Source organism: Rhinopithecus bieti, unplaced genomic scaffold, assembly GCF_001698545.2.
Source record: "Rhinopithecus bieti isolate Rb0 unplaced genomic scaffold, ASM169854v2 scaffold_32264, whole genome shotgun sequence".
Taxonomy (NCBI): domain Eukaryota; kingdom Metazoa; phylum Chordata; class Mammalia; order Primates; family Cercopithecidae; genus Rhinopithecus; species Rhinopithecus bieti.
In genome coordinates this window covers 291822-318383 of record NW_016813984.1, presented here as the reverse complement: position 1 = coordinate 318383, position 26562 = coordinate 291822, and the positions used below count along the sequence as shown (strand labels likewise).

At 38.7% G+C, this 26562-nt stretch overlaps 1 protein-coding gene across 1 annotated transcript in view; it reads right to left on the bottom strand.

The window, feature by feature from the left end:
- Positions 1 to 26562, bottom strand: part of UTRN (utrophin) — a 604813-nt gene that overhangs the window by 375448 nt on the left and 202803 nt on the right. The window contains exons 24-33 of the mRNA XM_017849334.1: positions 21912 to 22025; positions 20960 to 21115; positions 15827 to 15997; positions 13465 to 13644; positions 10681 to 10815; positions 8471 to 8620; positions 7341 to 7502; positions 5986 to 6114; positions 5070 to 5243; positions 2695 to 2850 (exon numbers count right to left, since the gene is read on the bottom strand). Of these exons, the coding sequence (XP_017704823.1) occupies positions 2695 to 2850; positions 5070 to 5243; positions 5986 to 6114; positions 7341 to 7502; positions 8471 to 8620; positions 10681 to 10815; positions 13465 to 13644; positions 15827 to 15997; positions 20960 to 21115; positions 21912 to 22025 (1527 nt within the window). The remainder of the gene's footprint in view (positions 1 to 2694; positions 2851 to 5069; positions 5244 to 5985; positions 6115 to 7340; positions 7503 to 8470; positions 8621 to 10680; positions 10816 to 13464; positions 13645 to 15826; positions 15998 to 20959; positions 21116 to 21911; positions 22026 to 26562) is intronic.

The following is a 26562-nucleotide window of genomic DNA, read 5'->3' as shown; positions in this document are numbered from 1 at the left end:
TTTTTTTTGATGAAATTTTCACTCTTGTTGCCCAGGCTGGAGTGCAGTGGTGTGATCTCGACTCACTGCAACTTCTACCTCCTAGGTTCAAGCGATTCTTCCTCCTAGGTTCAAGCAATTCTTCTGCCTCAGCCTCCCGAGTATCTGGGATTACAGGCACACACCACCACACCCAGTTATTTTTTTTTATTTTATTTATTTATTTTTGTATTTTCAGTAGAGACGGGGTTCCACCATGCTGGCCAGGCTGGTCTTGAACTCCTGACCTCAGGTGATCTGCCCCCTCAGCCTCCCAAAGTGCTGGGATTACCGGTGTGAGCCACTGCTCCTGGCCCTCTATCTTTTCTTACAGCACCCATCTCAATGACCATACTATCCACATCATCAAGCCAGAAACCAAGGAGTCATCCTTCATCGCTTCTTCTGCACCAAGTCCTGTTGATTTCACTTCCTACATATGTCTGAAATCAGTTCCTTCACTCCATCTCCACTGTCCATCCTAGTTGAAGGTACGACCATCTTTCACCAAGAGTAGAGCAATGATTTCCTAACTGGTCTCACATCCACTCCAGCCTCTCTCCAATTCCTCTTCCAAACTGTAGCGAGTAATCCTTTAAAAGACATATCTGCGTATGTGATTTCCCTACTAAAAACTGTGCAATAACTGCTTAAGACACAGATTTAAATCTGTAACACAAACTCTATGACATTGGCAGGAATTCGTCTCATCCTGCCTCCCTAGCACCATGTTCCCACACTGGCTCTCTCTGTTCTAGCCACATAAATGTGCCACACTGCCTCCTGCCTTACAGCCTTTATATATACTGTTTTATCAGTCTTGAAATCTCCTCTAGTTTCACCCAGGTTACTCCTACCCAGACTTTGAATCTCAGCTTATGCATCACCTCCTCAGGGAAGCCTTCCTAACCCAAGACTGGGTGAAATCCCTCTTTACCTATACTGTTAAAGAACCATTTACATTCTTCATAACTCTTCAGACTGATACTGTAACATCATTTCATGTAACTACTCAATATTTTCCTCTTTCACTACCCTAAGTTCCATTAGACAAAGAGATAATTTATCTTTTTCCTCACTGTCTCCTTTTTCCTCACTGTCTCTTTTCCTCACACTCTCCACACTGTATAATTCCCAACACAGAGTAAAGTCTCAATTGAGTGAAACTTTAAATGATAAAATCAATTAATACTAAAATTATAGTCACAATTGGAGAAATAGTGCAAAAACCAGCAATGCCATTCCATTCATAAAATGCCCAGTGAATAAATATAACAATATTTAATGAATAACCAGCTGTATAATTCCAAAAAGAAGCTCTAAGGTATGCGTTTCAGACATGTAATGCATCAAAATGTACCACATCAACAATCTAAACTTGCGGAAGTAAGATCAAAAAGCATAAACCAGTCATTCTGATTTCAACTGAAAACAAAATTTCAGCTGTTTTTCTCTGGGCTTATGTAGAAACTTCAATATTACCTGAACTGGAAGTAGTTAATATTTCCTAACTGAAGAAGGATCCAAAATACCATCAAACATGGTTTTCCAATATTACCTATTAAGGTTTCACACTTCCACACATTCTTTGCTCTCCTGGTTTCAGGACAAAGATTCAGTCACTCACAGTAAATGTTCAACAACTCCTGCATGGATTTACTAAAATGCCCAAATTAGAGATATTTCTTGGCAGGATTTCAAACCCTGGTAGATTAATGCGAACTTCTTGCCACTGGTTATTTACTAGAGCCCTGATGTTTTAACATTTCTCAGTAGACTATTTAGAAATCTAAGGACAATAACTTGAGTTTTACAGGGACTATTATTTCCCATTTTCCTACATGAAATGGGAAAACATTAGGACTAAAACAGAATGTTTATCACAATTAAAATTACACTTAGAAAAACCTTACATGTCATGACTAGAGAAAAAGCCAACACTGGCTACTGCTATCCATTGAAATTTGGAATTATTAACATTTATTGTTTCCCTTGCATTTCGTTGAAGTACTAAGTCTACCACAATGAACATATATTACTTGTAGTTTCCTTAGAATAACTTACGGAATGTCGGTAGCCATTGAAAGTATAACTATTAGCTTGAATATTAAAAATAAAAATTTTTGAAAGAGTGTCTCACTCTGCTGCCTAGGCTGGAGTGTAGTGGTGTGATCTCAGCTCACTGCAACCTCTGCCTGCCAGGTTCAAGCAACCATCCCACCTCAGCCTCCCAGGTAGCTAGGACTACAGGTATGCACCACCATGGCTTTTTTTTTTTTTTTTTTTAATTTGTTTTGTTTTTGGAGGTTTTCATTTGTATTTTTTTGTAGAGACAAGGTTTCATCATGTTGCCCAGGCTGGTCTCAAACCCCTGGGCTCAAGCCATTACCCGCCTCGGCCTCCCAAAGAGCTGGGATTACAGGCGTGAGCCACTGTGCCTAGCCAAAAATAAATTTCTGTGTAACTATGAATCACTGTAATATTAGTACGTACATTTAAAGAAATATAACAAAAATTATTACAATAAATTGAAAACACATATGAAACTCATAATTTTCAAACAAGCATTTTCCAAAAAGTGAAATTTAAAAATACATGAGAGAGAAAGAGAGACAGGGAGACAGCGAGTGAGAGAGAGAGAGAGAGAGGAATGAGTTGTGGGACTGCTCTCCTTACCTGTGCGCCCAGGTCATTGTAAAGGACCTTCAGGGAAGTCAGCTGCTCATCCATCCCTTTTGGGTTGTCCGTTTGCTGTTTCTGGACAATATGTCTTCCTGTTTTAATTACAGTTTCCACTTCAAGTTTGACTTCACTCAAAGTTTTATACAGTTTCTTTAAAACAAACAAAGAAAAAGACAAATTACACACTGTGGTGACAACTTGCCAACTGGCATCATGTCAGAACGCAGCTTACGCAGACTGACAGCCAAGACCTAACTATGGTGATCAGAGGCCATCATCTTTCTCAGATTTGGTCTGAAGGTCGAGTCAAATGAAATCAAGCTTGTAATAACTTCTTCAAATCTAAGAAAATAAACTAATAGAGTTGATGCTCCTTCTTTTAAAATCTCAGACAAATGTTTTAAATGTTTATGAAAGTACTTGATAATATAAACATTTTTGCTACATAAAATGGGAAAACATTAGGACTAAAAACAGAATGTTTATCACAATTAAAACTACATTTAAAAAAATCTTGCATGTTATGACTAAAAAAAGCCAATACCGGCTACTGCTGTCTGTTGGATTTGGAATTGTTAACATTTATTCCTATTTCTCGGAAGTACTAAGTCTACCACAATGAGCATATATTATTTGTATAATAAAAAATACAAAACTCGATATATCAAGATGTATATGATTATAAGTAAACAGATTTCTGAGGCAAATCAAAACCACAATAAGACACTGTCTCATACAGAATGACTATCAGTAAAGAGTCAAAAAACAACAGATGCTGGCAAGGCTGCAGAGAAAAGGGAACACCATACGCTGCTGGTATGACTGTAAATCAGTTCAGCCCCTGGGGAAAGCAGTTTGGAAATATCTCAAAGAACTAAACATAGAATTATTATTCAACCCAGAAATACTATTACTGGGTATATATGTAAAGGAGAATAACTGTTCTACCAAAAAGACATATGCACTCCCATGTTTATCACACCACTACTCACAATAGCAAAGACTTGTCATCAACCTAGGTGCCCATCAATGGGGGAATGGATAAAGAAAATGTGTACAAATACACCACGGAATACTACACAGCCAGAAAAAATGAAATCACGTCCTTTGCAGCAGCACGGATGCAGCTCAAGGCCATTATCCTAAGTAAATTAACGTAGGAACAGAAAACCAAATACTACATGTTCTCACTTATAAGTGGGAGTTAAACGATGGGTACACTTGCACATAAAGATGAAAAGCAAAGACACTGGGACTCCAAAAGATGGGAAGGAGAAAAGGGGCAAAAGCTGAAAAACTACCAATTGGGTACTACATTTATTATTTGGGTGATGGGTTCAGTCAAAGCCCAAACCTCAGCATCATACAATATATCCATGTATCAAATGTGCACATGTACTTCCTGAACCTAAAAGTCTTCAAAAATTAAAAATTAAAATAAATTTAAATACAAAAAAAGAAATCGGAGTTCTGTAGGTCAAATTCAGAGCTGTCGTCATCCTAGTTACCTGAAACCAAAAAGCTTTATTCTAAACAGCTTCTCTTGACACCATACATCATCATTTCAACATCTCACAGGATGCTGTCATGTAACAGACCCCTGAACTATGTTCCATGAAGTCAAGGACAGCACTTTCTCTGATTACCATTATGTCACAATAATCAAATAAATACTTATATACATGCACATATATATTAAAAGTTATTCTTTGTTTTGAAAAGCACAAAGAACTGACCCTATACCTCTCCTATACTAAAGAGTCTCATCTTAAGTTTTGTGATTCTCAAGCAGAACACTAATTCTAAGATTGTGTCCCTTTAGCTACTTTATTTTTAAATTTCTATTCAATTGAATTATAAAGTTCAAGACTAAAAAAGTAATAAGGCCTTATATATCATTTCTTCTTTCCTATCTTAAGGTTTAAATTTCTATTTGAACTTCTATTTTCCTAGAAAATGGAATTTTTATGATATCCATTGTAAGTATGGTTCTTCTAGCTAACTCAAATTTATCCTTGAAAACTTTGCTTATTAGTCACATTCTGCTGAAGCCTTCCTAACTTCACATGGTGATTAAGTTTGGTTTTTGTTTTGCTTTGGTTTTTGTTTCTTTTGCTTTGGTTTTTTTTTGCCATCATGTTATATACATGTCTATTGTAGTTTCCTCCACTATCTCTCTTATCTCTTCTAATGTCTTTGGAGGGAAAGATCACACTTCTTATTTTTTAACATGTTTTCCATCATCAGTCTTTATGTTTAGCACACTCTAGACTAGTGATCACTGGACACACTAGGCATGTACTTGCTAGACCAAGCCATAACAGCTGTTGAAAAAGCCACTGCATGTGCCAATCACCCAACAGCCTCACCATACACTTGTCCAGGTGGGTCTGTATGACATCAGGGTCTACGTCCTTCACATCCAGAACATGAAGTTCTGCTTTCACGCCATCCAGCACACGCTTGCAGTCTAGCATGCGCTGTTCAAAGTTAGCAGGCTTCTGGAAAAGCTGGAACTTTGTGGACACCTCTCGGAGTTTCCTCTGTTTGCAGAAATGAAAATATGCAATTCCCATCAGGATGATTATCTCTCTCATCATGAGCATAACACATACTACTAAAAATTTGTACCATAAAGCACCAAAAAAAAAAAAAAAAAAAAAAAAAAAAATTCAGTAATATGACCAAAAAAAAAATCCTAATGAAACTTGGTGAGGATACCCTATCGCCTAAGTGAACTGCATAGCCCAGTGTCAAAAATTACAACACTCAGTGTCTCAATCTCAGAAGTAATGGATTTGGATAAGAAATTTAGATAAAGCTGACCTCACTGGAACTAAAACTTCATGTTCAAAAAGATCGTTCAGGAACCTAGAACTCAAAATGCCCTTCATCACAAATTCAGAGTGAAAGTCAATGTCACATCGACCATGAAAGAACTAAATGATGCTGCATCCAATTCATGCTCAGCCTGCCCACATTATCAGCCACACAATACTGACAGAGTCTCTGCATTAAAGAAAAAGTCTATATAAAGCTAACTTCTAAATCTGGCTCACTCTCCTGTTTCTCAACTCAATTATCAAAATCAGATTTAATATTTTTCCATCCATGCAACAATTTGTTTCTGCTGTCCTGGGATGCAACCTTCAATACATCACTCCCATCCCATGGTTTACATCATAAAGAATATCAATGGTGCCCAAGTAATCAATTCTTTCTCTTTTTTAAAAAAAAAATTCCCAACATGTTGAAAAGTAAAAGGAAGCTCCTGGCCCTCTTTACCTGTAGCACATCCATCTGACTTCCTCCTCTGGCAGTCCTACTCTCTGGGGAAGTCGGGGGCTGAGAACGCATATTTCTTCTCAACTCCTCTAGGGTTAGCTCATGGGCTGAGATCTCTGCTTGAATTTTCTACAAAGAGATTGGAAAGGGGAGAGGATGTCCTTTTGTTTTCTTAAGTATAAAAAGAGACAATACAAAAGTTCTATATCGTTGTGTCATACATGATATTGTATTTTACATAATGTTGACCTCCACAGAAGCTTTAATAAGTTTTTGTAGGCCAGGAGCGGTGGCTCATGCCTGTAATCCCAGCACTTTGGGAGGCCAAGGCAGGTGGATCATGAGGTCAAGAGTTCAAGATCAGCCTGGCCAAGATGGTGAAACCCCATCTCTACTAAAAATACAAAAATTAGCCAGGCACAGTGGCAGGTGCCTGTAAACCCAGCTCCTTGGGAGGCTGAGGCAGGAGAATCACTTGAACCCCTGGGGCAGAGTTCGCAGTGAGCTGAGATCATGCCACTGCACTCCAGCCTGGGTGACAGAGTGAGAATCCGTCTAAATAATAATAATAATAATAATTTTTTGCATAATAATAATATGGCCCACTGCATGGTATGACTATTGTACGTGATGCCCATGCTAAGGTCTTTGCATTTGTCGTTTCTAATGTTCACAACTTGTTTATAAGGAAGGAATTGTCCCAACTTCACAGCTAAGAAAACTACAATTTAAAATATACAGGACTTTTCAACCAGGCACAGTGGCTCACACCTGTAATCCCAGTATTTTGGGAGGCCGAGGAAGGGGGATCACCTGAGGTCAGGAGTTTAAGACTGGCCTGGCCAGTATGGCAAAATCCTGTCTCTACTAAAAATACAAAAATTATTGGGAGGCCGAGGCAGGCAGATCACTTGAGGTCAGGAGTTCAAGACCAGCCCGGCCAATATTGCGAAACCCCATCCCTACTAAAAACACAAAAAATTAGCTAGGCCTGGTGGCGCACACTTGTAGTCCCAGTTATTTGGGAGGCTGAGGCAGGAGAATCACTTGAACCCAGGAGGCAGAGGTTGCAAGGAGCCAAGACCGTGCCACTGCACTCCAGCCTGGGTGACATAGTAAGACTCTGTCTCAAATAAATATATAAATAAATTTAATTTAATTAAATATATAGGACTTTTGCCAGAGTCTCACACAGAAAGCAAGAGAACTCCAAAACCCAAATGCTGCCCTGTAAGTAAGTCAATCTTTCCCATTGACTCTCGGTTTTGGATGGTAGGAGGGGTTCTCTTATAGTTGAGGAGGCAACTACATAAGCTCTCTTTACAGCTCAGAAGCCCTCAAATACATGGCAATACCTGAGCTTCCTGTGGAACTTGGAAAGCATCTATCCTGTCAGTCAGGTACGTGGTGAGCTGTTGGTCCAGCTCCCCCAAGCTCTCTTGCAAGACTTGAAGCATCTGGTCAGTTTCCCGCAGGACCTGGAGTTGCTTTTCCAAAGAAATCTGCTTGCTCTCTGCCTGCACAGAGGACAAATTGAATCATTAGTTGCCCAACACAAATAGATACAGTAGCATATATATATTCTGGCCATTAAGAAAAGACTATAAAAGCTTTTGTCCAAAACTTTAGCCTTCTTTATAAATAAATAATAATTACTAATGATAACAGTGAAAATGTCCCACTAGGATCATATGTACCATGCAGCTGAATTACTAATTATTACTTCTTTCTATATACAATGTCGAAATACAAAATGTAAAGGTTTCCCAAAAGATGTATGAAACAGAAGATAAAATTTGCTATTTATTATAATTTTAAAGCATTTTTAGGAATCAGCAATGTCTGCCAATAAGAATATAAAACATAAGAAAAATGTCTATTAATACATAAACATCAGAGTCTCTTTTTTTCCAAAGCCTAAAACAAATTCTATAGGTGTACATACATACCGAACTACTATTTACTGCACTTTTGGTTTAAGCTTGATGTTATTGGTGGGCTGAACATCCACAGTTATCATTTAATATGTGTTTGGAAGCACCTAATATTCATACCCAACCTTCCTATAAAAGAAGTGCTCTTTCTCTAATTTGTGATACAAATACGTATGTTAAAACCTAGACATGAACTAAGAGACTATGGCTTTGCAGCTTACGTCAAATATCATGGCCCTAATATTTACTAGGATAGTATGAGTTGCTGTTCTTATATACAGCTATCATATGATCCTTAATGAAAATTAAATAGTTTACAAGTAGAAATCATCTCAAAAATAATTTTTTAATCATCAAATTCTGCCTTAGAGTGTTAGATCTATTCTTCCCTAGTGAGTATTTCAATACCCTCAATGCCCCTGTGAGCACTGGTTACCAACTTTAACCAACATTAAAGATTTCCCCAACATTAAAGCCCTGTGATATGGAGCTTAGGGCCAGCTCCACTTCATCAATACCTAATCAACACCCATGCATGTCCCAACTCTCACCAGGTGACTTAGATCTTCATATCGGCTATTGAAAGCCTCCAGTTTCTCACTGATTATATCATCCAGGATCCCCCCATCGATCAGAGTCTGGCCAAGTTCTCGAATCTGAGTGCGATTATCTGCCGGGTGGCGCAGAACAGATTCCAGAGACTGGAATGGAGATGGGGAAAAAAATAATAATGCATTTACTAAGGCAAAAGGTATCAAGGATCCTCAAAATGTCTATTTGTTAAACAAGTAATTCTATTTTCTAAAAATCTACCTAAGGAACAGGACCAAAATTAAGTAAATTACTAATTCACAAAATATCCATCATGGTATTAAAAAATGCATAAAAATGAGCAATTAGCACATGTGATATAATTTCACAAAAACAATTTCAACGATTATTAATTATGGGAGGGTGAGACAGGAGGATCACTTGAGCCCAGGAGTTCAAGGTTGCAGTGAGCTATCATACCACTGGAATCCAGCCTGGGCAACAGAGCGAGACCATGTCTCTAAACAATAAATAAATGAATAATAAAAAGTTAAAAATAATTATTAATTATACAAGGAAATGCTTATGATATGAAACAAAGTTTAAAGGTGGAGACAGCACTATGCAAACAAAATTATCTCAACTTTTATTAATTATGTTACTAAAAATAAGTACTCATTTTCCTATAATATATGCAGAATAAGAGGCATTGTTTTATATAAACACTTTTTATATACACAAATCTAATAAACCATATGGGCTAAATAGCATTCCCAGTTTACAGATGGGAAAACTGAAGCTCAGAAAGGTTAAACAACTTGCCTAACATACACACAGTCAAATATATTAAATAACATACACACAGTCAAAAGAAGAGCTAAGATACCAACATGGCTCTAAAGCCTTTAAGACCCCAAAGCCTGGCCAAGCGCGATGGCTCACACCTCTAATCCTAGCACTTTGGGAGGCCGAGGAAGGCGGATCACTTGAGGTCAGGAGTTTGAGAACAGCTTGGCCAACATGGTAAAACCCCGTCCCTACTAAAAATACAAAACTAGCTGGGGTGGTGGCACACGCCTGTGATCCCAGCTACTCAGGAGGCTGAGGCACGAGAATTGCTTGAACTCAGGAGGCGGAGGTTGCAGTGAGCCAAAATCACACAATTGCACTCTAGCCTGGTCAACATAGAGAGATTCTGTCTCAAATAAAAAAAAAAAAAAAGTAAATAAAAGATCCCAAACCCTTTGATCCAATATACTACCGTCTAGTATGCATACATAAAAGACAGTAGTTAGGAAGAAATCTACAAACCATTTTAAAATGTTTATCTTAGAGTTTGCTTTATACTTTTCTTTATTTTCCATATTTCTAGCATGTACACGTATTCACTCTTACATTAGGAAAACAAAAATTAAGTTTTCATATTTTTCATTCACTCTGTCTCTCACTCTGCTGTATTTGAGAAGTGACATCTTTTCTCTAGCACAGCATCCATCTCCTAGAATGTAAGTGCCACATTTTACTCATTTCTGACCTTCAACCCATTTGTCCACTCAGTTCCCACATGGTACCAAGACATTTTTAAAAGCATATCTACCCTTTCCCATTTCTTTTTTTGTTAAGCAGACCCACCCCCTTTGCATTGTATTTCATTTAAGAAACGGTTATTAAATTAACGTGTGCTACACACTGTGGTGGGAACAGAGGAATAACAAGGTATCGGGTACATTTCCTGTCCTCAACGAGTTCAAAGTCCAGGCTTGAAGATAAGCTCCTACGACAAGATCCCATGCCTCAACCACTGTCTTTTAACTTCTAACAACTGAAGGTAAGAGACAGGAAGCCCCTGTAAACCGTCAGTGCTGTATTTAGTGAGTAAAAATAACTTGTTGACAAAACAAGAGAGCAGTTGTCCTAATAACATATGGCAGAGCTTTGTCCAGGGCCTAGTAAAATAAACTGGAAAACCACTAGAGTGCTTCAACATGTCTAAAATTTATGAATTGTGAAACAGTTAACCACATCTTGAGGCTGATATAGTGGGTCACCAATAATCTAAATACACATGATTGCATAAACACTTCAGGCTATGAAAGAAAATGCAAGTGACATTGAAAACGACTGAGGAAGCAAATGCATTTGCCTGTGTAAAGCATTACATTCCTCATTGTAATACACGTGTGGCCTCATCACAACAAAGAGAAATGCCATGGAGATCATGGGTTCCAACCTCCAGGGCTTTGTCGACAGCGTCCGTCTTCTCAGGCAGGACCTCTGTGCTCTTCATCCGCTCTTCCAAAGTGTTTAACCAGGTGGTTTCAAGATCCAAATAGTGAAGCAGTTCAATCCAACAAGACCAGACCTCCTAAAGCATGAAAAAGTTTAAATTAGACAAAAAGCCATTTCACACATCGTGTATCTAGTGCTACACATTCTCTTTAATCACTAATAATTTCATTTGAATGTGAGTATATCTAGGAATTCAAAAACTGATGGAGTTGAAACTTCAAAAATAAAATAAAATAATCCAAAAAAAATCATATTAGACCAATTGGTGAGGGGTGTGGAGCAAAGAGTGGGCAAGAGGCTGCCTCACTCTTCAAAATAAATTCCACGATCTGATTTAAATGTCAAAAATACAACTATATAGTTAGTAGGAAAAACAGGAGAGAAACATTATTTAGTTTGTTTTTTAAAGGCCAAGTTCACACCTGTAATCCCAGCATTTTGGGAGGCCAAGGCAGGTGGATCACCTGAGGTCAGGAGTTCAAAACTAGCCTGGCCAACATGGTGAAACCCTATCTCTACTAAAATACAAAATTAGCTGGGTGTGGTGGCAGGTGCCTGTAATCCCAGCTACTCAGGAGGCTGAGGCAGGAGAATTGCTTGAACCTGAGAGGTGGAGGTTCCAGTGAGCCCAGGCCATACCACTGCCCTCCAGCCTGGGCAACAAGAGTGAAACTCTGTCTCAAAAAAAAAAAAAAAAAAATTGTTTTTTTAACGAAAGAAAAAAATTACTCACAACTGTAAATTTTAAAAAAATTATCTCATAGAATATTGAAATCTCCTGGGCCCCACCCAATTCCAACTCAGAGCTAACTGATGTAAAAGTTTGCAATATAGCCTTCCCAACTTTTTTTCTAAATTCATGAGGCCATATCAATATAAGAAGAGGGCCACATTTTACCAAAACTGGAGTTACACTGTTCTTACTATATTGGTTTTGATCACTCATTCCCCTCTAAGGTTTCCAGAGCAGAGACCCAGGGGTTGTGTAGTGGGTGGATACATTTAGAAATTTATAATCCCTTATAAGAGGAACTTATTTGAGTGGTAAGTTTAGGAGAAAGAATTCAGCTGGATGCCTCCTGGGCTTGTCATCTTGAATGTACTAAATGAGTGCAGGCATCTGCTGGTCTACATAAATGAGTGAAGGCACCTGCTGGTCCATACTCCATGTGAAGTATGCTTACCAGATCGGGGGCAGTACATTTTTCTACAAAGGGCCAGACAGTAAATATTTTAGATTTGGGGGACACATTTGGTTCCCATCACAGATTCTTCTTGGAGGGGGGTATGTGTTGTACAACCCCTGAGAAATGTATAAACTACTCTTAGTTAACCAGGTATCCAAAAACCAACCTACAAGTTAGATTTAAACCCTCAGCCAGTCCAGGTGCAGTGGCTCATGCCCATAATCCCAGCACTTTGGTAGGCCACGGCAGGAGGATGGCTTGAGCCCAAGAGTTCAACACGAGCTTGGGCAACATAGCGAGACCCCCATCTCTATGAAAACATTAAAAAATAATTAGCCAGGTGTGGCGTTGCAAGGCTGTATTCATAGCTACTCAGGAAGCGGGGACAGGAGGGTCACTTGAGCCCAGGAGACTGAGGTTACAATGAGCTGTGATCACACTACTGCACTCCAGCACAGGTGACAGAGCAAGACCCTGTCTCAAACAAAACAAAACAAAATCCTCAGTCATGATTTGCCAACCACTGAATTAGAATAAAAGAAAAGAGTTTCTATTCCCCTATTTCTACAAGCAAAAGCAGACCAAAATCTGCTCAGTTGCAAGCATGACCTCTTTTCTAATGGGAAAGCACAGATGACTCAAAGAAGATCACTCCCAAGAAGCAGACGGATCCCAAAACAAGTAGCTTTCTTACTAACTTGCCTCAATGATACATATTTACTTTAGCACAAAATTGGTTTAGAACAAGCAATGAATGAATTTACAAATGAATGAATGATCAAAGTAATGAATGAATTTAGGTTAAATATTGCAGTTGCCATTTTTTACCATTTCAGGATTTACCACGATACAAATATTTGTTTTACATTAAATTGAATGTAAATTAAACTGTTGTAAATTGAAAGCCTTCTTAAATCTTCCAACAAGCAATAACAAAAGTCATACTACTATAAAAACAAACAAGCAAAACCTTACTGTTAGTTTAAAAAAATTTCATAGAATCATCTACATTTTACATGTAATGGCCAGGAAGAAAAAAAAAAGGGGGGTGTTTTATCTAAGGCCCAGTAAAACAGTCACATATTTAAGTACTATTTTTCCTTCAGATGACTCTCGAACTTTAATACCACTCAAAAGAAAATAATTCCTCTCTGTGTACTCAACCAGACAAGACTAAACAAAACAAAAGAGAGGCTTGCAATGTGCTCTGCAGTTTTTGGACTGGAACAGGCCCTACAGATCATCTGCTACATGAAAACCTGGATTGCACATATAAATAAAGTAAAGTTTGAAGACATAAAATGACTTGCCCAAGAACCTTCTGATAATTAGGGACAGATTTTGATCTCCTATTTTAACCCCTCTTTCATTTTATCAAACTATTTCCCAAGAACTATTTTCCTTTGTGATCCAGAATTTGAAAGAAAAGTGAAGTTTTCTCCAAGATTTGAAAATGGTCAAAACATTACAGAGTTTGGATCTCAGAAATACATCACTGAAAAATAATAATAATAATAATAATGATAATAATAATGTACCTCTAGTGTGTGGCACTTTCCTCGAATTCTGTTACAAAGAAGTTGGTAATTCTCCAGCACAACATTCAGCTCAGACGTCAACTCCTGGCCACCAGAGGGCACCTTGGCAGCTAATAACTTGATGTTGTCCTTGAGAATCTTCACTCTCACCTCCTTCTGCAACACATCCTCTTTTGCCCTCTGTTCCAAGAAAGGATGGATGAACTTGAAAAATGTCTCCCTTTCTCAGTAACCAATTTCTTTTCTTTTTTTTTTTTTTTTCAACAATTAAACCAAAGTTAAAACATCTGGATGATTCTAACTGTCAAAACACTACATTATATAGGTAACAGTGAATGGTTCTTTGTGGGGTTTTGTTTTTGTTTTTGAGATGGAGTCTTGCTCACTGCAACCTTTGCCTCCCAGTTCAAGAAATTCTCCTGCTTCAGCCTCCCGAGTAGCTGGGATTACAGGCGCCCACCACTACGCCTATCTAATTTTCATATTTTTAGTAGAGACGAGGCTTCACCATGTTGGCCGGGCTGGTCTCAAACTCCTGACCTCAGGTGATCCACCCACCTCAGACTCCCAAAGTGCTGGGATTACAGGCATGAGCCACTGCACCCAGCCCAGTGAGTGTTTTTGAAATAAGAATGCTAACTCTAAAATTTCACTCATGCATCCAATGTACTCAGCTCCCACAAATGTTTTCATTTCATAACAGCAGCGTTAACATAAGTTATCCCAATTATGTTTACTGACATGAAGCATTTTCAAAGTCTGGGTCCAAGACCAGAATTTAAGTGAGTGAATTTTAATTATCACTGGAGGGCTGAGCAGATTACACTGCAATAAATACACTTTCACAAAAATTGAGGTACACTATGGTAGAAGTATCTTTAAAAGTTCTCTAAATAATTTAAACTTTTTTAAAAATTCTAGAACACAGGTACATGTATCCTTCTGCTAATTAATAGCATTTCAATGATAAAGTTAGACTGAGACTGATCCAGAAATAGCTGTTTCTCAGTGCTCAAGATAAACAATCTGACATTCAGGAAAATCAACCTATTAGGCTGGTGTAAACGTAATTGCGGTTTATGCCATTATTTTAATGGCAATAAATAAAATAAAACAGTCTTTCACTTTCCCCTTTACTTTTCTCTGCTGTTTAACAGTTTTGAACTTCCTTACTTTGGGGGAAAGTAATTAGGTGTAGCGGTTTTGTAAGTCTTAAAGATGGCTGTTTGAAAGAATAAAAATAAATAAAATGTTGCCCAATCAAATATTTAAATATCATTTTCGCAAATCTCATCTATAGCAACTTTTAAAATCCAAAGAACTACAATGCCAATAGTGTAAAGAAAGATAATAAATGAGACAATTCTTAACATTGTAGCCTATTTTAAAATACCTGTGTAGTGAGTATTTTAAATCTTTCAAAAGAGCTGCACTTACAAGTCTCCTGTCATATTCACTTTGATTCATGTATAATAATGCATGAATGTCACATAATCCCTTTTTTGAAAAAAACTCTGCACAGAGATTTTTGCTTTAGTTATACTTCTAGGCAAGTTAACTTTGAGGTAAAACAGTCACTGTGTTGCTTAAGCTTATAGGGAAAAAAAGCTTTGAAAACACAATCTCCTTTGGCTTGAACATTCAAGGACAGTTGAAGCTGTGTTAGAAATTTGGGAATGATGCCCAGTTCTTTTATTATATATAAAAAGAGAGTGTTCAAGACTATCAACACAGGAGTACAAATTTACAGGAAATGTATCCAGTGAATCCAACTAATAAGAACTCCCTTGATGCATTCCTACAGCTACTCCTACCTGCTCTAATGAAACGTCGGTGTTCACATGTGCCGTATTACCTGAAAGATCAGTACAAGGAAGATAATAACAAACCTCAGACAACTTGGGAGGTCTCTTTTGTTCCCCTTGCAAAGAATAATTCTTCATGAAAATTTTTGGAAATAGTGATGAATGCAATTAATGCCACTGGATCGTGCACTTAAAAATTAAAATGGCCAATGTTGTATGTATTTACCCCAATTTAAAAAAATGATGATTCTTCCTCACGCCCACTACCAGAGGGTTTTAAGTCATTCTCTGTAGCCTCCCAAAGGTCTAACTTAAGAGCCTGTCTCACAGGCCCTCATGGACTCAACTCATGGGCCAAGCCACACACATGGACTCCTGGCTTCCTTCCTCTGCTAAAATCAGAGCAGCTACCCTGTTACACTTTTTTAATTCAAAAACCTACTGTGAAAGATGCTATGTGCACACAGTGCTTGACAGTTGGAGAGACAATTGATGGGCTGGTTTTAAAGGGAGGAGGGAGGCATGAAGTCTGTTGGCACTGGTTGTCCCCACCTCACCTTCATCTCTTCCACAGCACTCTCAAGCTCTTCTGGTGACTTGTACTCAAAATCCCGCTCCAGGTATTCTTCCTCGGCCTGGGTCATCCATTCCTGCATCTCTGCCAAGTCTTTCTTTAGGTTCATAGCTTTTTCTTGACTTTCAGACAACCTACTTTTTTGAGTAGCGATCTACAAAGGAAAAACCATTCCCCCAAATAAACAAATGTTAATGTATTCAATGTCAAGTTTTAGCTCTTAATATTTAAAGGCACGTGATAACTTTCCACAATGAATTGCATGCTTTAAAATTCAGATAAAATCTCATACACTTCGTGCTAATGCTGTGGAATATAAGCAATAATGAAAATAATCTTATGACTGGAATTCTACACCACATTTGGATAATACTCTTATCTCGAAATATCTATTATAATTTTGAAAACACATAACTGTTGACTGTAATCCCAGATATAGGAATCTATAACAGTAAAAGCATATATATGAAGTAAATTTAATGTAGCACTGTTTATAATGAAAAAAAAAAAGGAAAAACAAAAAACCTAGAAGCCGGTCAAGTTTGGTGGCTCACGCCTGTCTTTGCAGCACTTTGGGAGGCCAAGGCAGGGGGATCACCTGAGGTTAGGAGTTTGAGATCAGCATGGCCAACATGGCAAAACCCCATCTCTACTAAAAATACAAAAATTAACCAGGCATGGTGGCACATGTCTGTAGTTCCAGGAGGTGGAGGCAGGAGAATTGCCTGAACCTGGGAGGCAGAGGTTGCAGTGAGCCGAGATCGCACCACTGCACTCCAACCCGGGGAACAGAGCAAAACTCTGTCTCAAAAAAAAAACCTAGAAGCAACCAAAATGTCCATTTTCTTCTTTTTAACTGCACTTCCCATTAAGATTTCACTTTTAAAAAGCAGCGAGGGATAGGCTGCTATTCAAGATGTCATAAAACACTGCTCTACAAAATTTTGGTTTTGATATCATATATCATGTATTTGTACATGCCACACAGACACAAAAAAGTTACGGTAAAAAATAAATAGTTGTCTGATTCTGATTCAGTAACTTAGTTAAAAATTTCAGAGAAGTCAAGAAATATTTTCAGAGCACTCCTCCCCATAACAACAAACTGACTTCTACTGTGAGAGAAGGCATCATTCTGCAGTCACAGTCCAACCCTTACGTGACAGGTTCAGCCTCATGCTCAAATTAATGCTGCAGTAGTGGCCACACTGCTAGGGCCTGCTTGGCTGCTAGGTTGATAGTAACCAAAGGCCAGCACAGGAACTGGATGGTTCTCATGGAAGTTAAAGTTAAGCAAGAGATAGAGGCTTTCCCAGTCCCTCTCTCCAAATAGGATCTCTGGCATAAAAATAGACAGGACCAAACAAGAGCTTTTCTTCCACTGTCCCCACGGGGTAACCAAGGAACTGGTGCCAGCAATACTCACAATCCCATTCCCAAGCCTGACTGATCATCAGGTTAACCTGGTAAGCTTTTCATTAAAATACATGCACACACACAGAAAGAGGAAGAGAGAGAGAGAGAAAGATTCTTGGGCCCCACTTCCAGAAAATTCTCTGCATGTGTACTTTTGGAACACTAGTCAGCAATATAATTTTCACAGATCCAAACACAAATGAAGAAAATAAAGACACTACCACAACAACAACAAAACACCCTCAAAATTATCTTTAATTATCCTGAGAATATATACTTTCTATTTTTTGGCATTTAAATGTTGCTGTTTTACAGGATGTCATGAATATAATAGACAAAATAAACTATCTTTGTTGTTGATTTGTTTCATATGCCTGTTCTTTTCGCAAAATGAAAATTTGACAAAATTATGTTTGTCCAAAACGACTTCAACATTTGTACTAGTCAATGCAATCCAATAGTCTGGAAATGCTCTAGATAATTTTCACACATGTGGTTACCTCCTTCCTAAGGACACTTTAAATTTCCCATATATTTATTCCTGTATTTTGAATCAGCAATTCACAATGAATTCTTTGTTGTCATATTTATGTGGATGGATGGATGGATGGATAGATCGATAAAGATACAAACTTCTAATTATCACCTTCCTTGATCCTCACTGCCACTTCCAAACCATTCTCTATTTATTTCCTCAAAAACCCCAGTTCCTTAAGGCACATGCCATCAGATTACAGCATATTGAGAAAAATTTGAATTTAGCTAGGATAAGAGATGAGAGTACAACATTATTAGTTTCTTAAGTGTGATCATGGTATTGTGGTTTTGCAGAAGAATACCTTCATGCTTGGAGAATCATTATTTAGGGGTGAAGTGTCATGATGTTTTCAATTTCCTATTCAAAAGTACCAAAAAAAAAAAGGGTGTGTGTGTGTGTGTGTGTGTGTGTGTGTAAAGAGAAGGGCAGAGAGAGAGAAAGCAAAGGTGATAAAACATTAGCGAGTCTCTGAATGGATGGATATACAGCTGCTCCTTTTATCATTCTTTTAACTTTTCCTTACATTTGAACGTGTTCAAAATAAGTTAGTTGGGTAAAACAACAAAAACAAAGCAAAATATTCAGTTATGCAAATATAAATTTTTCTGATACAAACATTAGCCAAAAGCATTTTATTAAGAAATATGTACTATCCACATGACTGTGGGGTATGCCTTCTATTTTTCACTGCTTTGTCACTCACTTCAGCTATATATAGCCTCACTATTATTCCACTAATAAAAATCAAAGCAATCGAGAGAGAATACCTCCCAGTTCTACTGTTCCCATATCATTTCCTCCCTTCCATTACCATGGAGAAACCACATCTCATAGCAACATCTTCACTTAGATGGTGGATCTCATCCTCACATAATCACAGACTTCACTTGAGAAATTCTCCTATCTCAATCTCTTTCTGCACCACCATTTTTTTCTAAATGAGAGGTCCTCTCATTAATATCTCTCATTTAATATCTCTCATTATAAAAAATAACAAAATTACCTCTTTGGATTCCCATCACCAGCACCCACCCATTTATCTGCTCCCCTGAAGAGAAATTTCTCAAAGTTGGTTATGCTTGGTGTCCCAGTTCCACAGTTCCCATACCCTCCTTGACACTCTCCACTATGACTATTTTTCCCATCAGATCACTGACCCTACTTTCTCAAGGTTATTAAATGCCTCCTTCTTATCAAATTTAAAGCTTGATTTTCTGTTTTGATTGGCTCCTGCAATCCTCAGCATTAGGCACTGTGAAGTTTTCTCCACCTAGCATCTGGGACCCCACATTCCCCATTACTGATTTTTCCTCCTTAGCTTCTAGCATCAAATTTAACCCTTCCAGAATGGTAGTCATCATTTCACCTACACCCACAAAAGCTTCTCCTTCGTTATTGCAGTAAATGACACCACAATTCACACAAAGTGGAAGCTTTGCAAAAATTCTGAGTCATGCTTGACCGTTCACTTTTTCTCCTATCACACATCCAATTCTTTCCTTAGGTCTCTTCTTTATTTTCAAACCTAGTATTTCTCATGCCCTCCATCACTACTTCTCTAGCCTCTCTAGTACATGGGGCCATCCTCTCTCTCCAAGATTGCAGTAACCTTATAAGGATTCTTTCTATTTTCATTCTTGCCCTCCCCGAGCAAACTACTTACATGAAAACCAGAGAGGCCGAGTGCAGTGGCCTATGCCTGTAATCTCCACGCTTTGGGAGGCTGAGGCAGGAGGATGGCTTGAGGTCAGCAGCATCTGAACAGACTGGCATCTGGTCTCAAACTGCTGATCTCAAGCCATCCTCTTGTCTCAGCCTCCCAAAGCATTGAGCCAGAACCCCATCTGTACATTTTTTTTTTTTTTTAGACAGGGTCTGGCTCTTTTGCCCAGGCTGGAGTGCAGTGGCGCGATCTCAGCTCACTGCAACCTCCATCCCCTGGGCTCAAGCTACCCTCCCACCTTAGCCTCCTAAGTAGCTGGGACTATAGGCACATATCACCATGCCTGGCTAATTTTTGTAATTTTTATAGAGATAAGGTTTTGCCATGTTGCCCAGGCTGGTCTCAAACTCCTGAGCTCAGGCAATCCACCCACCTCAGCCTTCCAAAGTACTGGGATTACAAGCATGCACCACTGCATCTGGCTCAAAAGTATTTATAAAATTATCTAGGCATGGTGGTGAACACCTATAGTCCCAGCTACCCAGGAGGCAGGAGGATTGCTTGAGCCCAGGAGTTCAAGCCTGCAGTAAGCAAGGATCCTGCCACTGCACTCCAGCCTGGGTGACAGAGCAAGATAGTGTTGCTAAAAAAAAGGAAACAAAACAAAAAGCCAGAGTGACCTTGAAAAATCTATATCACATGTCACTTCCCTGTTCAAAACCTTCAAATTCCTTTCTGTGTAATATCATACTTGAAATAAATCCCAAGTCCTTTCCTCCAAGGCCATAGCTAATCCATCCTCTGCCTACCTCTAACCTCAAATATTCCCATTCTCCAACTCACTAACTCCTCTCTACACTGCCTTCATTCTTTAATAAACAGACAAAGTTCATTCCCACCACAGAGTTTTAAAACTTGCTATTCTCCACGCCTGAATGTTCTTATCTGAACCTTACAAGGTTCATCTCTTATTTTACTCAGTTCTTTATTCAAACGTCCCCATCTCAGAAAGTCCTTCCTTGACACTCCTATTTGAAATAACCCACCTAGCCCTAACTCCTTGCTACTCCTCCATGATTTTATTTGTTATCCATCTGCCTTGCTAGAATGTAAGCTCCTTAAGAGGAGTTTCTTCTTCCTTGTTCAATGCTGTACCTGCAGTGCCTAGAATGATGCTTGACAGTTGGCAACTCATTAATATTTGCTAAGTAAATAAATGGTCACACTCAAATGTTTTAGGGGTAAAGCAAGTGCCATAAATGTGTTTCAAGAGAGGTTTAAGACAGGAATGGGTAAGCCCTGAGCCAAACTGGACAATCAGCACCCTGTCTTAATTCAAAAAATGATGCCCTTTTTTTGCCCCAGCTCGCTACCCATGCTGGAGTTATTCTAGACCATTGTTTTTCAAACTGGATGGGCCATAATACATTTAGTCAGTTAAGAGAAGCTATAGTCTACATCTCTTGAAAACCATAGATAGCAACGTTGAAAAAACTCACCTCCTTGCTAAGTTTCTCCAGTTGGGTTTGGTAGTCACTTAGTCTTGTCTGCACCCAAGTTTTTATTCCAGCAATGGGACCACTTTGAAGATTAGTCTCTATTTCCTTCATGTTTTTCAGAGATGATTCAATTGTTTCTATTTCATTAACAAATGCCTAAACACATAAAAGATGCATGTTGAGTTCATTACTATATAAGTGGATGCCATAATTATAGTTTGTCTGCTTATCTCCCTGCAAATATTATAGAAGCAGACTGCTTAAGAGTCAGTACTTCTAACTACTTAAGAAATATTGTGCCATAAGAAACTCATTTCACCTGGGTGCTTGATATAGCCATCTGACAAATTAGAGCAGAAATACTTGACTCTCAGCAGGAAACAGTCTTTTAATTAATGTAGAGAAGCCTAACGATTTAACCAAATACAAACTGCATGCACTATTACTAGCAAATTCATTTGTTTTTTGTTTTTTTTTTTGGGGGGGGGTGTTGTTTTTTCTTTATACTTTAAGTTCTAGGGTACATGTGAATAACATGGCGTCATTATATATTGCTTTTCTTGTGCCACACAGTGAGGATTTAAGAAAACATACTTAACAAATGAATTTGATGAACAGACACTTCTCAAATTCATTTGTTACATATGTTTTTTTAAAATCCTCACCATGTGGCACAACAAATGCAATATACAATGACTTCTAATGAACTAAAATTATTCTTGTTCTCTATTCTATAACCTCTCAAAATTCTATAACCATGGCCAGAAATAAAAACATGAAGAATCTTTCATTCTTTTATTAGCTATAAAGTCATAAAAGCTTTATGATGAAAGATATTTTATCTAGATTGAATGTTATGTTATATTCTCACAATTTTAATAATAGCAGCGAAAAACATGGAAAAAGAACAAAACATTATTTATGACAAATTCCCCAGATCAGCAAAACTCACAGAGCACTGGTCTAACTGCCTCTGTAGATCCGCGTCGTTTCCTCGGGCAGCCTGCTGTTTCATTAGGAAGTCTTTCACGCCATCCATCCACTTCTCAATGACTGTTGAATCAGCCTAAATCGAACACGATAACAGAGGGGGATATTACTCCGTGACGTTCAGTCTACTACATCTCAAGATCTACTGCCACTGGAACAAAGGCAACTTTTTAAAGCTCCGATGGTATCATTTTCACTTAGTTTATTTCTTTTTTTAAGGCTTCCAACTTTGAAAATGATTCTTTTCTTCATTCTTGACTAAAATCCTCAAGAGATGACAGGCTAGTAACCATTCTACAGATTTCCAAACACTAGCTCTTTTTGCTTAAATGCAAACAATAGGTATGATTTAAAATGCAAATTACAGGGAAAAAATGCATTTCTAAGTTTAATCAGCTATAAAATATTTTTCTGTGATATAATTTAGAACAATTTTTCTTTAAAGTTAGTAACTCAGAGCAGGAATAAACAAATAGAATGGTGGAGGGAATACAATAGATGGCTCTCATTTCTGCCGTTGGATGCCTTTTTATCTGAGAACTCAGGACAGTCACTGCTCTGCTCCATACTTTCACCCAACATTTATTAAGCACCTACTGTATACATAAACTAGTTACTGTGTATGGTGATAAGGGTTCAAAGACAAATGTGAAAGCAAACATTTTGCAAAGAGAAAGAGGCTTTAGAGAGAAGGTAACATTGGAACTGGGCCTTAAAAAATACAAATAAGGGTCAAGCATGGTGGCTCACGCCTGTAATCCTAACACTTTGGGAGACCCAGGCCATGGATCACGAGGTCAAGAGCTTGAGACCATTCTGGCCAACAAGGTAAAACCCCATCTCTACTAAAAACACAAAAATTAGCTGGGCATGGTGGGGTGCCTGTAGTCCCAGCTACTCAGGGAGCTGAGGCAGGAGAATTGCCTGAACCTGGGAGGCAGAGGTTGCAGTGAGCCAAGATCACACCACTGTACTCCAGCCTGGCAACAGAGCAAGACTCTGTCCCCCACCCCCCCCAAAAAAAAGAAAAAAAAAGAGAATGCAAATAAGTAGATACAATTTGAGCTTTTGAGCTCTAATACCAAAGTCATTTCTTTCCATAGGTGGGCAACTGCCATGTTTTTCTCCAGTCTTCTGCTGATGACATGTTCCCAATTCCTTCCATGATGTCTGCAGGACATGACATCTAGGTATTGCTCACTACTCTGATCAACATGCTCTGGAACCTACATCAGTTTTTTAATGTCCTTAAAATATGCCACCCAGAACCAACTATTCTGATCCTTATAATGTTTGAATTGATCACAAAGATCTAACTAGTTTATACAAGGTTATCAGAGATTATCTCAAACACTTTGGTGAAATCAAGACTTGCCAAGAATGTTCATTTGTGAGCATTATTTGAACTAAATGAGAGAGCATCTCCAAATGTGAGACGTTATCACTCTATGCATCCAATAATCTAGTCTTCCTCCTCAAAAAAAAAAAAAAAAGAAAAGAAAAGTAGTACTTAAATGAAATGAGTCTGGACAAGGCCTATTAGTGGTATCCCTGTTGATTCCTGGTGACCACCACATTCTTTCCTAAGCACATATAAGATCTCTAGTCGGTTATTTATCTTACAGTTTGGCTAGGAAATGACATCAAACTTACTTTATAGCTTCAGCTTCTAAAAACTAATGTGTCCTCTTAATTAGGACATTTCTCCATCTCCATTTTTCTGGTAATTTGTCACAGGTTTATGACGTGACTGACCCTGAGATCATGGGTAAAAATCCCACTTGGGATTCAGATTTATGCATCTGGAGGAACTCTGAATGCTTTTGCCTGTTGTCCTTAGTTCAGGCTCTAAAGCACTCTCAGTAATGACTATTCTATGCTTCCTAGTTTTGAAGGCCATTCTCTGATGAAGATGGCAAGTAAAAAGTGCTTATCCAGCTAGGTTTCTCTGTGTCCTCCATTAATATTACACCATCCTGTCTAAGCACCTCTGCATCTCGTTTATTCTTGGCACAGCTTTGAAAGCCATTTCAGTTCCATTGCACACTTTCCCCAGGCTGCTTCCTCCTCTCTTCTCCAGTCTGTCTGACATGATTCCACAGGTCCCTGCTACCCTTGTATATTTTCAGTTGGTTACAGGTCATTTCTGTGTTTGCTCCAGCATTTCAAGATCTTAGCATAGAACGCATCTTGGGAAGACATGCTCAGAGCGGGTAGAGTGGGGCATCCAAAAAACACAGAAGTGCAAAAAGAGAGAAAGTGTGAATACATTCATAGAGTTCATAAAATACGACTTTAAAAATTCTCGCTTAACTTGTCACCACAGATGCCTGCACTGCTAATCTCCATTCTGCACTTTTAAAGAATGCATTACTGGGGCCAGGCGTGGTGGCTCACGCCTGTAATCCCAGCGCTTTGGGAGGCTGAGGCAGGCAGATCATGAAGTCAGGAGATTGAGACCATCCTGGCTAACATGGTGAAACACCATCTCGACTAAAAATACGAAAACATGAGCCAGGCATGGTGGCGGGCGCCTATAGTCCCAGCTACTTGAAAAGCTGAGGCAGGAGAATGGCGTGAACCCAGGAGGTGCAGCTTGCAGTAAGCCGAGATCACGCCACTGCACTCAAGCCTGGGCAACACAGCAAGACTCTGTCACAAAAAAATAAAATAAAATAAAATAAAATTTAAAAATGCATTACTGCTGTATGACTGGGAAATTCATTAACTGTACTTTGAATAAGGAGAACTGATGGTCTCCTCAGCCAAAAATTTTCAAAATGTATATGGAAGCACTATATTTCAAGGAGGTTTTAACCACAATTGGCTTTGACTTGAGAAAATGGCCTTAACTACTCCAGTCACTGGCGTATGAGGAAGTTTTATGGCCTCGACTGCCTTCCTTCCTCCCTCCTTCCCACACTCTCTCTGACACACACAGACCTATGAGGGAACACACATTTCACATGTATCTGTTCCTTCTCTCCCTCTTAAACTTTGACGTGAGAAAAAAGAAAGAGAAAAGCAACAGACAGATAAGCCATGTAGGCCAATGGATCATCCCAACAGTGAGGAAAGGAATAGAAGGGAATATGTACACACTGTAATATTTTCACTACTAAAAATCCTGCATGTAATTCTGACCATGCTGTGTTCTAAAAGAGACAGTATGCCCAAATAAAGAAATGCTAAGGTCTGACTACCAAGCTCAGCACCTGCCTAGCCATGGGGCTTTGAGAAACTAATTTTTCTTTGAGCCTTAGTAACTCATCTGTAAAATTAGAATCATAACAACTATCTTGTCTGGTTGTTCTGAAAAACAGAGATTCCCACATAGAAGAATGCACTAAATGGTAGCAATTATTATACTAAGATCTACAAAAGTAACTACTTTATTATTACCAAGATTAAGACCATAAGAGTTACCACATCCAAGTTTTGGTGTTTATGTCCCATCAGAGGAACCACAGGAATGAATGGACAAGATGAGCACGTGTTTGCACAAGCATAGATTTCACTTTTTTAATTGCTGCCAACATTAATGCTTGTTCTATCCTGTAACTGTTTCAAAGTAACTGTTTCAAACCGCTACTGCTTATATATCTGGCCAGACCTGGCCAAATACAGCTCATGGGAAGGAATCGGTACAGAAGGAAAGGCCCACCCTTCAGAAGTGCTTGGCAGCTGCAGATTCACTTGGCGTTTCCACCTTGTGGCACACCACGCGGGAAGGGTTTTAAGTCCCGACGATCAATGCTGTGAGGGTGAAGGCAGGAGACAGGGAGCTCTGCTCTGCCTTCCATTCTCCCTATCCTATCTCCTCTTTCCCTGAGCAAAATATTGTCACAGTCAACCTGTAGCAGATGTCTCCTGTGCTTTTCAAATATACCAAAAGTCAGTTCATCTTTAAGACAATTCCACAGCAAAGAGGCTGGTTACAAAGATGGTCAAACAGCTCACATGGAAATAGTGTTTCTCTGTCCATTTAAAAATTACTCAGCTGATGCACTTAAAAGGCTTTTAATCTACAATAATGATGACTTTTTTTTCTTCACCTCCATCTGCTTACAGAACACACACACACACACTCACACACTTCTTTAAGGGACTTCAGTTCTTATAAACTAAAACAAAATATAAAAACTGCTAGTAAATTTCTAAAGCAAATGTCATTATTTCACACGCAAAAAAAAAAAAACTAAGTACTAATCTGGGGCAGCCATTTCTCATTCCTATTTTTACTCACAAATATTCAAATAAATATAAAATTACTAATACAGTATTTTTTGAAAATCAAAACATCAAATATTCTAGTTTGGAAGGGCCAAAGTCTACACGGACCACCACTGCTCAAAAGCAATGATTTCGGCCGGGCGCGGTGGCTCAAGCCTGTAATCCCAGCACTTTGGGAGGCCGAGACGGGCGGATCACAAGGTCAGGAGATAGAGACCATCCTGGCAAACACGGTGAAACCCCGTCTCTACTAAAAATACAAAAAAATTAGCCGGGCACGGTGGCGGGCGCCTGTAGTCCCAGCTACTCGGGAGGCTGAGGCAGGAGAATGGCGTGAACCCGGGAGGCGGAGCTTGCAGTGAGCTGAGATCCGGCCACTG